Source organism: Montipora capricornis, chromosome 3, assembly GCF_036669925.1.
Source record: "Montipora capricornis isolate CH-2021 chromosome 3, ASM3666992v2, whole genome shotgun sequence".
Lineage (NCBI taxonomy): Eukaryota > Metazoa > Cnidaria > Anthozoa > Scleractinia > Acroporidae > Montipora > Montipora capricornis.
Window position 1 is genome coordinate 26,438,944 of NC_090885.1, and position 12,500 is coordinate 26,451,443.

Sequence of the window (12,500 nt, forward strand, 5' to 3'; positions counted from 1 at the left end):
GAGGAGCGTTTCCGAGCTTGGTTCTTTGACAGTGCGTTGATCAAAAAAGTGTTTAAGTGCTTGAAGACCTTCGCTATTGGGAATGACCGTGTATAGAGATGTAATGTCCATGGTGAAAATAAGTTTGTCTTGGCCGAAGAAATTGAAATCGCGGAACTGTTTAGTGCGTGTGTACTGTCTTTAATGTATGATGGCAAAGATTTGACGATAGTCGTCATAATCCTGTCTAAGTAGCTAGAAATGAGTTCGGTGGGGCAACTACAGGCAGAAACGATAGGGCGACCTGGGTTGTTAAGTTTGTGAATTTTAGGCAAGAAGTAAATGCACGGAGTTCTAGGGGTGTTGATGATGAGATTAGTTGCAGTGTCCGGTAATTCTTGATTAGCTATAAGATTATGAATGGTGTCTTTGACAAGTTTTTGATTTGTGGAGGTGAGATCTTTCTGGATTTTGGCATAAAACGAGGTATCAGAAAGTTGCCGCGAAGCTTCTTTTTGGTAAAGGTCGGACCGCCAAACAATTACCGCGCCGCCTTTGTCGCAACCCACAATTCCTCGATTCGCTCTGACGAAGGGCTAACGCTCGAAACGTCAGCTTTTAAAATCTCTGTACGGTGGCCAACTTACATTATCAACTCCGTTGATAAAACCAAAATTTTTGTATACTATTGCAGCAATAACAATTATGGTAAATAGGAATACAACATAGCTTGTTAAGATGGGAAAAGAATTAGTTATTGCCGTAATAACATGGTAAATTGGAATACAAAACAGGAACCAAATTAATTTAAAAGACTAAATTATGAGAAGTTTTACAGATTTGATCAAATTAATACCCATGTTCGTTTGTTCCCAGAAAACAAAAGAGAATAAGGAAATGTGTAACAAAAGTTGTGCGCCATGAATATTAATCAAGAGTTGGTACTGTCATTTTGTTATCATTATTAATGTATGCTTTCAAGTCAGAGTAAATTAAACCAAATACCTCAACAAACAAAATTTCTCACTACCACTAAAACCTTGTCAAAAAGAAACAGTACAATCCCGCCTCAGTTGTTATTTTTGGTAGCATCAGGAAAAGGCTCAATTTTAATAACACAGAGATTTAACATTGTGTACTTTTACAGTGAAGGGCTTGAATGCCAGGATCATCGAAATAATATTTGTGTTTTGCGAAAAATCAACGAAACTTCTTTGATTTTAGTTCACTTGTGCTTGTTATCTACAGATGTCAAGCAACTTCCTTAATTAAAGGGAGACACAGTGGTTACACTATTAAGAGAATTTTATTGCTTTCACGACAAGCAGCTGCCTGTCATTTGCTATTTCATGTAAATGCAATGCTAAAACTCTATTATTAGATGTGTACAATTTTAAATTCAAATTTGATGGTTAATACTGACAGCTTAACCCAACGACTCCTAGCAGTGAGACTTAAAAGATTTTACTCTGTCTAAGGTACGGTAGATAAAGTTCTTTTACTCATCAGTGGTTAGCAGTTCAGGCGTTTATTAATAGTGGGTTAATAGAAGCACAAATGGAAGCACCATACAGAGCAACAGTCTTAAAGACTATTCTCACCACATGCCCATAAATCAACTGGCCTGCCATAAGGCTCCTTCTTGAGCACCTCAGGTGAAAGATAGCCAGGGGTACCAGCAAATCCTAAAGAGAGAAATGCCAACAATCAAACGCTTCCTGCTTCCGATGAAAGCATTACACCAAAATGGAAAGTCATTTTCATCATAAAGGCAAAATAGTCTTAGTGCTTTATAATAACACTGATTTCAGTAAGTACTGACAGCCCACGCAAAGTGTCCACTACTTCAAGCAGAGAAGTTAGATACACCCCCCCCCCCCCACCCCCCTAAACTGAAGTAATTGAGGACTGATTCTTTCAAATCTAAGATTAAAATTCATTTTGACGATGACCCTACTCAAATCAAACCAGGTGCCACCTGCAAACTTTATTGAAACCCATGAATGTGAGGGTTAGAGTTGTCTTATATAATGAATATCTTTCTCTGAACAACTTGTTCAAATGTTGACATGCATTCATTCAAATTTTACTGAAACCCCTGGCCAGGGGGTTCGATCTAGTGTAGTACTATAGTGAATATCTTTATCTGGCCACCTTGTTCAAATGTTGATATGCACGAATTCATATTCAGGATGAGATCTAGAGTAGCCCTATAGTGAATATCTCTATCTGGCCAACTTGTTCAAATGTTGACATGCATGTTGGGTTCAAAATGACTGTTATAAAATTGTCTCATACACATTATCGTATTTACCCGTGTATAAGTCGACCTTTTATGGCCTCAAAAGAAGCTCCAAAAATTGCTCTCGACTTATACACGGGTCAAAGATTTTGAGCCAAGTTGCAGGTAAGTAATTTATTCAAAATTAAGATAATGATGTTGTCTTGGGCATAACGAATGCAGTGGACAAAAGCCGACAAAAGACTTCAAAATGAATGTAAGCAATTCCAGTTGAAATTAAAAAGGATTTGTCCAACTCTAAATGTTGAAGATACTCACAAGCACAAATATGAAATAGACACTGGAAATTTTCGTTTTCCAAAGGCAGAAAGCTCTACATGCAAAAATATTTCTGTTTCTTCAAATAAAACGCGATCGTTCAATGGCTTAGTAGCCTGGCGCAATACCTCGTGTTGGCGTGCAAGCTTTGTCACTCGTGTTGCATGAAAATGCTGGTTGGTAATGATTGTTTTTTATTCTTTATACAAACCTGGCTGATTTAAATGCTTTTGCAAACTTCGTATTGTTTGGTTTACGAGTTTTGTTTTGCTTGTCATGTGAGAAATTATAGCCAAGGACCACTTAAACCTTGCACATTTTTGCATTGTGCGCAAGTTATTTTCAAAGATTGACTCCTGCTTCTGTGATGTTGTGCTTATCCTTTAAAGTCCGTTATCCTTGAACAACAAAACAGGTTAGTTTGAGGTTTACATGTTCGGTTTTCTGAGAACTTTTTCGAAACACAAGGACAAAATGCCCGCATATACAACAACTGCTGAACCACAAAACTATTAAGCGCTTGAGCAGGGTTCTCCTTATCAGGCGGTAACCGGTAAGATTTGCCGCTTGTAAGAGCACTTATTACTGCCTACAAACACTCAGAAGTCGCTTATCCTTTGCAGAACGTCCAACATTAACCAATTGCTTTACCGGTTTGAAAAGGTGCCATACATGTTGTGATGAAAACTAGGGGGAACCCTGTTGAGGCCCTGATTTTTTTGTGTATCCACATTTCCAGAAATCGAAGAACACAAGATTAGTGTCCCATGAACATTTGACAAAGAAATTAAGAAATTGCTTTTTTTGCCATCAAAAATGGGGAGTCGACACGGGTAAATACGGTAATTAATTTGTATCTTCTCCTCAGGTTGTCAGTTTTGACTGAAAATGTGAAAGTCATCCCCTTTAATACAGATCTTAAAGGACCACTCAAAGAGCTTTGACTGATTGTCTCCATTTTCGAGGATCTTTAGACGATCTTTAACAGTCAGGTCAGCCAAACCATGGAAACAAAGACGGCAGCTACAGACATTGTCATTTGATCTGGACAGCTTCTTTTTCACCAAGATGGAAGTAGCAGTCAGATCTGATAGTCAGAATTCTGCTGTGTATGTTGCTGTGATTAGTTACATGTTTCTTTTTTGGTTTGGCTGAACAAAGCATCACTACTGACCTCCATAAAGGGCAGTTTCGTTTCAAGTCTCTTTTTTTTTTAATATTAATGTATTGTGCTCAGCAGAATTTCACATTTCTGATTGGTCTTGAATGATGAATGAATAAACAGGTTGTAAAGAGGTTATAGAGTGCAATGCAGAGGTTGCTATAAAAACAGGGATGGAGTGATTTTATAGAGTATATAGTAAATATCCTTTAAACACTGCATTTCGTGATTTATTGTCACACTCGTACCAAAAAGTCACGAAATACACTCGCATTCATAGGATTTCACTGTAGACTAATACATCTTCCCTTTGGCTAACTTACCATACCATCCATGCTTGTCACCATCTACTTCAATAGCCAATCCAAAGTCAGCTAGCTTAACAGCAGCTCCTTTCTCTTTACTTGCAAGGAGCAAGTTTTCTGGCTGTGAAAGAGCAAGATTAAAGAGAAGAACAAAATCAAGGAAATTTATGAGCATACATTTAACAATATATAGATTCCAATGTTGCCATGCGTTTGTTCAGTTATAGATCCCAGATGATGTCAAAATGTGGTATGAACTGTAAGTGGCATATGAGGTGATAGCAGTGTGCGTCACTAATGTTCTTACAATTATAATTACTTTCTTGTTTAAATGAAAAAACAGGAAATTACCTTCAAATCACGATGGACTACATTGTTTTGATGGCAATGATGAACACTCTCCAATATTTGCTGAATGCAATGACTTGAAAATAATTGAGAAAGAAAACACTCTTAGTCCCTCTGATAATACATACACTATTATTAATTTTAAAGCCAAATGTATCCTCGGGCCGTATTCTACAAACAGCCTGCAACATTTGAAAACTTGTTTAAACCCATTGACTCCCGGGGGTTCCCCATTGACGAGTAAAATCTGACGTTGGACAGAGTAAAATACTAAGGTTCAGGCTGGCTTGGGATCTCAAAGCGTTAAAGACCTAGAGATATAATAAACATTGAACTTGTTTTCTTGGGCCACCCTGTTTCATTTATATGCCTTGATCCTTGCTGTTGTTTTTTTCTGCGCTAAGTTTAATTTATGGTCTGCATGCAGCACATAAATTGAACTGGAAAACACCTGGGTAGTAAACTTACATGTGAGCACAAATTGAGGTTGATGCCCTGCATTTTCCGGCCAAGTAATAAAATGAGTTTGCATGATTAGCTCAATCCATTACCGAACATTTAAACATGTTACACCCTTCATTTGCCTCTACAGAAGAAGTGGATTTATGATTTAGGCACAACAACTGGGCCTTTTTCAATTTATTGACATGACACAATGAAGGAGGTGTCAACTGTCACGTTGTCACACTAATCGTTACCAGTCTCTGCGAGGCTCGATGCTCTGTTTCAATAACTCGACTGTACAAAAATGTGTTGTTAAACCCACAAAGTCATTTATAAATTAAATTGATATTATTACTCTACTACAAGGTAGTTAGTATCACTTATTTGGTCACAAATAACATCAACCCTCTTAAAAACATGGTCACTTTGGTGTTTTATTGTGAAGTGTTAATTAAAACTGATTTGTATGTAAATTAAAGTACATAATAAACTTAGAGACAGCTAAATTGCTAAGTGATCAATGAAATCAGTCCACCTTGCATCTGCTTCACTGTAGTACTCCCGAGCAACAATGTCTTCAAACAGTTCTCCTCCAGTTACTCTGTAATAAAGAAAAAAAAGAGATAAGTCTGCCTCTATAATAACATTATTTCTGTCAAACAACAAGTATTGGGACCTGCTGAGAGAATCAAATGATTGTGGATAAAAGAGATTATGGAATGCTACCCTATGACTAGCCCAAAAATCAATTAATTCTATAATTTAAGTGTAAGACCCTAGTGCCAGCTAGTTTGCCATTTGCTGCTGGCTGCAAACACCAGTTACGTCAATCTATCTCACATGAAATTCTCACTACAAACTTACTTGTTTAGAATGACTGCAGTGATTTTTACATCAAAACAACTCCACACACTAGTAAGACAACACAAATCCAATTTTAAGTCCATTTGCAAGTTTTCACTTACAGATCAAACACCAAATAATGATATCCCTCTTCAGCAATGCTTGCATGTAATCTGACTGCAAAAAGGAAACATAGAACAGACAGCAGACTCTTTAATTCTCTTTTCCACCATTTTGCGCTCTATGAGCGCAATGGCTAGTAAATGAAAAACAAATATAATTTGTTAAAAATATGCCTATTTTTAATGGAGTTGACAATGAGTTAAATTAAAGTCCAATAGAGGAAATGAAAATTTTGCAGCAATTGAAAATAATTCATTCATATCGTCTCAGTTTCACGTCAAAGTACTGTATTTATGTTAGTCACTGAGTATATTACATATTTCATTTAGCTTACACTAATTTTAAAATTAGCTGAGACTTAAGATCCAAATATAAATTTAGGGTTCAATAAATTTCTTACAGCTTTCACTGGGCAAGCAACGCCTCTTCACTAGTTAGTACAGAGACTTTCGAGTTGGGACTGTTTTGTCAAGAGGGAACATTAATTACAACATTTTTAAGAATACAGTAAATAAGTCTTTAGTTAAACATAGTGTATCATATGAAGTCCTGGGTTGTCAAAAAATGTTAATGAAAGAATATCCAAGTGCTTAACTTGCACTGTATGACCCAAAAAGTATCTGTGAAAAACTTTGGAGATTTGACAAAACAAGATTAAAACAATACAATTTGAGTCCTATATCTGTGTGGCACACCCAATAGGGTGATTAAAAGGACCACAAAAATCAAATTACAGATTAACACGTGGTCAGATTCAGGTACATATCAGTTCTTGTCTCTATTTCATACGGCACATTTTCCTGAATCTATTGTTCATCAGGGAAAACGTAGCAAAGCCAAAAGTCAGCTGAAAAGACAGTTATCACAACAACTCAAGAACTTGCAATTTGATTAAATTGCATAAATTTTCTGTATAATTACCGGCATATGCACCTCAGATGAGGCACAGATGCAAGAATGAAAATGAAAAACAAGAACATGAGCACTCTTGAAGTAGCTGGAAGAATTGTACCACAGTGGATGGTTCTGGGTATCAATATTATTTTTTCTCTTTTGCCATCAACAAACTGTTTAAAACAGGCAAAAGTCTCAAAGCTTTAAAAGTACATGTACCTATAGAGCTGTATCACAGTCCACTACCATGTTTTGACAACCCTGCAAATTGCACGCAGAAATTGACAATAGGTGGGGATAACAGAATGAAAATTTAGCTCTGATGATTTACAAACCCTATGGGAGAGCTTAATACATTAACATGCAAAAGTCATTATTAGAATTTAATGTTGACCTTCAATTTCTGGAGGAGTATGGTACGTTAATAAGTTAAGTTAATAGAGACTTCCATAGAGATCTCATACAAAGCATGACATTGTAGTATTCCTTGGATGACTTAATTTATTCTCATCAATCTTCTGTTATTAAAATACCCAAGCTGGAAACACCAATGGAATATGAGCAGATTTTGTCATATTGTGGCTACACTAGACTGTCATTGACAGCTGTCAGTACAATGCACTCAAAACTTAAAACAATTTTTCTTTAATTAATAAAAAGAATTTTCAAGAATACCATCAGTTGAATTTGAATACACATTCCTAGCATTCCTTTGACAGCCATAATATTCAATGTCAATGAATTAAAACATTTGTGGAAAATCTGGATCACCACACACTCCTCAGCAAGGCAGAACATGCACATATAGATGCCTTGTGCAAACAAATCTAAAAGTGATGGCTAATGGAAAACTTTGGACAACAGACAATTTAAGCTAATCGAAGACATTTGTAACAGTAAAAAGGACTGAAGGTTGATCCAGTCTGTTTGATGACACCTTAACAACACATTGCATCCACATCTTTTATCACCTTGTGGCCTTTGGAAAAATGACCTATAGATTATATCATGCTGCACATCTTATGGCAATTAGAGCCCCTTCAGGTCTTTGTTCAAGAAAAAAAAAATTTTACAATTGCCTTTATGAACTGATGCAAATGAATTTTTTGATTAAGAAATAAAAATCTGCAACCCTACATATGAAAGAGGGCAAGTTTCTGTTCTCACAAATTACAGGAAACAGATAATTTGTTAAAACGATAAATGTAAATAATGTTGTCTTGCCTACCATGCAATTGATGATTATTATCATGTTAGACCAAGTAATTAATTCAAATTGATTTACATAACTTAAAAACTGAGTTTTGAATAGAGGATAAAAAAAATGTGGCAATTGAGATTTCCCTCATATGTTGCTGTTGGTAAAAGGCCAATCAACGCTTTTAGCAATTATTCATTGACCAGCTAGGACACAGAGGCAGTGTTACTTGGACAATGAGAGGTCATCTGTTGTGTATTTATACTTGCTGACATTTGTGTGATAATAATTTTGTTCACAAGGATTCTTGATTCAGTTTTTTTCAACTCTTGTTAAATCCTTTTTAATCACAGCACTATCAGAAGAAGTTTTACTCTGGCATCCCATGGACTGTTTTGAAAAAAGTTATTTGATTATTTGAAAATTCAACAAAAATTTGAAAATACGCTCAGCAAGATATTTTTAAATAGGTTTGTGAGAATAAAAGAAATTTTCGCCAGAAAAAAATCCGATTTTCCTGCAATTGGCAGCAAATCACATTTCGGTTAAGGTGTATGTGTAGCTATGGACCTCCAACGCTACTGAAATCCACGCGAAACTCAAGCGCGTCCATTAAAAGAATAACTTTTCCGTAATTGATGAGTTGAGATTTTCGATGGGGTAGCAAAATTGAAAGCAATTTCCCGCAAAACCAGACGTGAAATCTAATATCGTGCGGAAAATTAAGAAAATATACTGTTATGGTCTTTCTATGCGTCAATAAAACTATAAATCCATTTTCTATCGCAGACATATTTTTTTTTAGTTATTCCAACGAGCGGGCTGTCGTTCGCAGTGTGCGACAAAGTATATATATTTTCCAGGCATGATGCACGAGCAGTGTCACTTTCAAGACAAATCATCGGGCTTTGCATAAGCGCCAATTAAGCAGTCATTTGTGCTAGTTTTTGCAACCAGCTCAACGAAGACGGCACCTTAATTGTATTTATTAGGGAACATGACTTTCCAACCCACGCAACATTAAATGCATTTCTCTGTATTTGCACAGTTGTTGAATACGTCACCGCCTCAAAACAAGAAAATTGTCGTTGCTTCTCTTTGACATATATAAAATGTACCCTCAGGTTTTACTGTTTTAGCGTATAAAGAGACCGGCAAACGTCGAAATAATTTTCAACACAATTTATTGACCTCCAGTTAACGACGGCGAGATAAACATATATCCCACCGGTTTTAAAGATTTATTCAACACGTACAACTGTTTTTTTAAAGTCGTTGGATTTCCTTCGCAGAAGTCCTCAATAAAAAAATCCTGTTTATATATACCAACCAATATTAGCATGTTTTAGTAGTCGGCAGATCCTCGCTTCTCTTTCGAGCTTTTGAAGATCTAAGTATATAAAGAAACAAAATTTGGTTAGATTAAATTTGGCCGGCCATATATCAGAAATTCTGATCTGTACAGGTGGAAAATAAGCTTAAATCGGCTCACCCACTGTGAAGTGATGTTTGGGTTCTCTGGCGTCGAAATATAAAATTTATACCGGTCAAACTTTCAGTCCTTCCGAACATCTGTTTTTCACTCACATGCAGTTTTCCCTGCATTATGTCTTTTCATAGCAAACCCGAAACCCATTCTAATTTTCGCAGAGAATTTCTCCTCACGGTTACAATAACATTATGTAAACACTTCTCTCTACGGCGTTCACTTTCTCGTTGCAATACTTCCCGTCCTCTTTTAAAAGACGCTCCTACAGTAGACATTTTTTAAATAACAACATTGCCATCACATTTATGCGATAGCATCCTAGAGATCAACTTTTTTGCCCTATGATTTGCAGATATTTAAGACAGACATTTGTAAGGACTGAAGTCTCAGATTTCTAACACTGCAGTACGTAGTAGAAGCAATTTTTTCAAGTTTAAAATGACAAGATTGATTTTTGGGAATACATCGATCTACAGTCTATCGAAATTTAGTCCAAAATCACCGCAATAATTCGTTATTATCCTGGCCTACTCCGATCGGTTTTCCTACCTCTCGATGATAATTTCCTAGTGTTGATAATTTTTGCAGCATACTCCACTTTGGTATCCTTATGCACACAGCGTCGAACAATACTGAATGCACCTCTGTGACAAACGACGTTGAACAAAATCAATACAGACAACGCCACCAGTTCAAAACCATCCAACAGAAACACTCACTTTCCCAGTTCTTCTTTCAGTTCATAAGTCTCGTGAAAACCTTGTTTCGAGACTTGTAAAGGAATACCCGCCATGTTTGGAGTTCACTCGACTTTGTTATCCTCTTCAATGATTGATCAATGTTCCAATTTATATCACGTGATCCCCGAAGTCTACTTCTGGAACTCCCGCAGATTTCTTCTTCTCTCGGAAGTAAATCAATCCACTCAAGAACTGGAGTACGCCACGAGCTGGAAACAAAACAATAGACTTCGAATTCATTAAAAATGGGCATTCAAAAACAACAGAAAAGCGATTTGTCAAGTTGGACCGCGAGGAAACCGAGGCTAGTAGGTTAGACACCTGTTTTTAGCCATCAAAGCACTCTGGGAACGTATTCTTCTGTTCTTTCAAAATGGTGGCTGTGTTTGTGTCAGCGTTTCTTCTTGCTTTGGCGGGTGTGATGTTCAACTTTTCAGTCCACAAAATAGATGAAGGTCAGTACAATAGATAACATTGAGATTTAGATAAAGCGTTGGTTGGGCTATTCAAAAATCAAAATGGATAAAGAGGAATAATTTGCGAGGATTGCAAATTATTACTCCCTAAGCTTATATATATATAATATGTATTACAATTTAAAGCTTAAACTGCAGCAACAAGGTACATATTGTTGCAAGCTTAAATTTGTTTTGAAGAATAACTAAATTGAAGTATTTGGTCATACTCCATAATATGGATTTCACTTGTGTTTAGCAAATAGGGGGATAGACCACATTTTCACGGTATCTGTGGAGGGGGGGGGGGGGGGGGGGTCAGCAAACGCGGCTTACTTGAATTACAGTGAGTGTACGGGATTTTGGCCGAATTCAAACCTCTATAACTCTGCTACAAGGCAGCAGGTTTCAAAAGGTTTAAACTATTTTTAGTTATCTTGTTAATATAATTCACTCAGCGGAAGACACAACGTCTGAAAATTGGATATTAGAAATCTCCTCATGTCGCTTCAAGTTTTGCGGGAATTCGCATAATTTGATTGCAAGGTTCTTTGAAATTTACAATTTTCAGTTATGGTCGTTAAGATTGATTCTGATTGCTATACTTCAGTAAAATAATCTGAATAGAAGTGCCTTTTGAGAGGTATTCTCGCTATCCACAATCGTCAGGCCATAAAGGATTTATAATAATTGTTCAAAGTCAGCAAAATTCCCATACAAATCACTGTCATTTCCTGTAAGCCATGTTTTTCCCCCCGACCAATTAATATGGCATCAGAAACAGTGACCATGGCCTTGCCATGGGTATTTTCATGTCGCCAAAATACAAGCAATAGCAATAATCAACCTTGCCTGTTATGCTTGGAACTGTACCTTAAAAGAGCTGTAAGATTAACCCATGGACACCTCAAACGCCCTAGGACGTCTCTAGTTGATGAGTTAGGTTATGGAACAGGCTCGAGGATCATTTCCAAAATTGTGATATTTGGCATACATAAACTATGTGGTCTAGGATTTCTTATGCAGAAAAAAAAATCCCAAATCTCTTTTCACTCCGGAGTTATTGTAAGTTTCCTTTTTTGCGTGACTCATTACGTCACAGTTCAAAGGTGTTGAGCTGTCAACACCACTGGACCACCTGGGAATTTAGGGTGGGAGAATGATTTCCAACAGCGTGTCATGGCAACATTGCATTGCTTGCGTCGCTTGCTTGTGTGCAGTCGTGGTTTTGAATAGAGATAGAAAAGAAAAAAAAGTGAAAAAAGGCTGATTGATGCTCTCGCAAAAAGAAATCACAGTGATAACAATGGGGGTGACAGGCCTACACAACTCCTATCCACATGTTTTAGCCAGCAGTAGAGTTTGGCTCAAACAAATATGTCTTAAATTAAGGATCTGCCCCTTTTGTACGGAACGATCAGGGGATCTTGAAATATTTCGCTAAGTAGCAGTTGTTGCTGGATTAAATGCCATTTTTGCATAAGTATTTGTTCACAAATTCGCCATTGTACCTTAAATGTACAAGGACAGATTATGATAATTTTCACACGCAGCCCACGGAAAAAGATGACTAAAGATGGTTTTCCGCAACGCACCCACGAACCTGTTCCTTAACCTTAAATTGTTAGATAGAGTAAAATCTGTTTCTTAAGTCTCACTCCCAGGGGTCAATGGGCTATTATGAAAGCATTTTGATTGGTTCCTACTTACTGTATAATTGTCTATTAGAGGACACGTGCACAGATGACATTACCATTTTGTCCTCATATCCTTAGTCTACCAAAACAATGATTACGTATTTGATGTAATGTTTCTGTTCATAATATTATTATTTTGTTCAGCAATACATGTACACTGTACATAACCAAAGTCCAACTGTGAGGGCATCAGTGCTCTAAACTGCCACCTGGTATTCCCTATTTTTTGTTTCACATGTACTAGTAAAATTTGTTCTTCTGGA

At 36.7% G+C, this 12,500-nt stretch overlaps 2 protein-coding genes across 4 annotated transcripts in view; one reads left to right on the plus strand and one right to left on the minus strand.

Moving 5' to 3' along the window:
* Positions 1–10,281, minus strand: part of LOC138042696 (calcium/calmodulin-dependent protein kinase type II delta chain-like) — a 27,809-nt gene extending 17,528 nt beyond the window's left edge. For both annotated transcript variants that reach the window (XM_068888663.1, XM_068888661.1), the window contains exons 1-8: positions 10,065–10,281; positions 9,895–9,989; positions 9,187–9,246; positions 5,764–5,818; positions 5,334–5,399; positions 4,358–4,430; positions 4,025–4,127; positions 1,581–1,664 (exon numbers count right to left, since the gene is read on the minus strand). In XM_068888663.1, coding sequence (XP_068744764.1) covers positions 1,581–1,664; positions 4,025–4,127; positions 4,358–4,430; positions 5,334–5,399; positions 5,764–5,818; positions 9,187–9,246; positions 9,895–9,989; positions 10,065–10,138 — 610 coding nt within the window. In that variant the 5' untranslated portion in view covers positions 10,139–10,281. The remainder of the gene's footprint in view (positions 1–1,580; positions 1,665–4,024; positions 4,128–4,357; positions 4,431–5,333; positions 5,400–5,763; positions 5,819–9,186; positions 9,247–9,894; positions 9,990–10,064) is intronic.
* A 122-nt stretch (positions 10,282–10,403) lies between these two features.
* LOC138042697 (erlin-2-like) overlaps positions 10,404–12,500 on the plus strand; it is a 22,886-nt gene continuing 20,789 nt past the window's right edge. For both annotated transcript variants that reach the window (XM_068888664.1, XM_068888665.1), the window contains exon 1: positions 10,404–10,540. In XM_068888664.1, the coding sequence (XP_068744765.1) occupies positions 10,459–10,540 (82 nt within the window). In that variant the 5' untranslated portion in view covers positions 10,404–10,458. The remainder of the gene's footprint in view (positions 10,541–12,500) is intronic.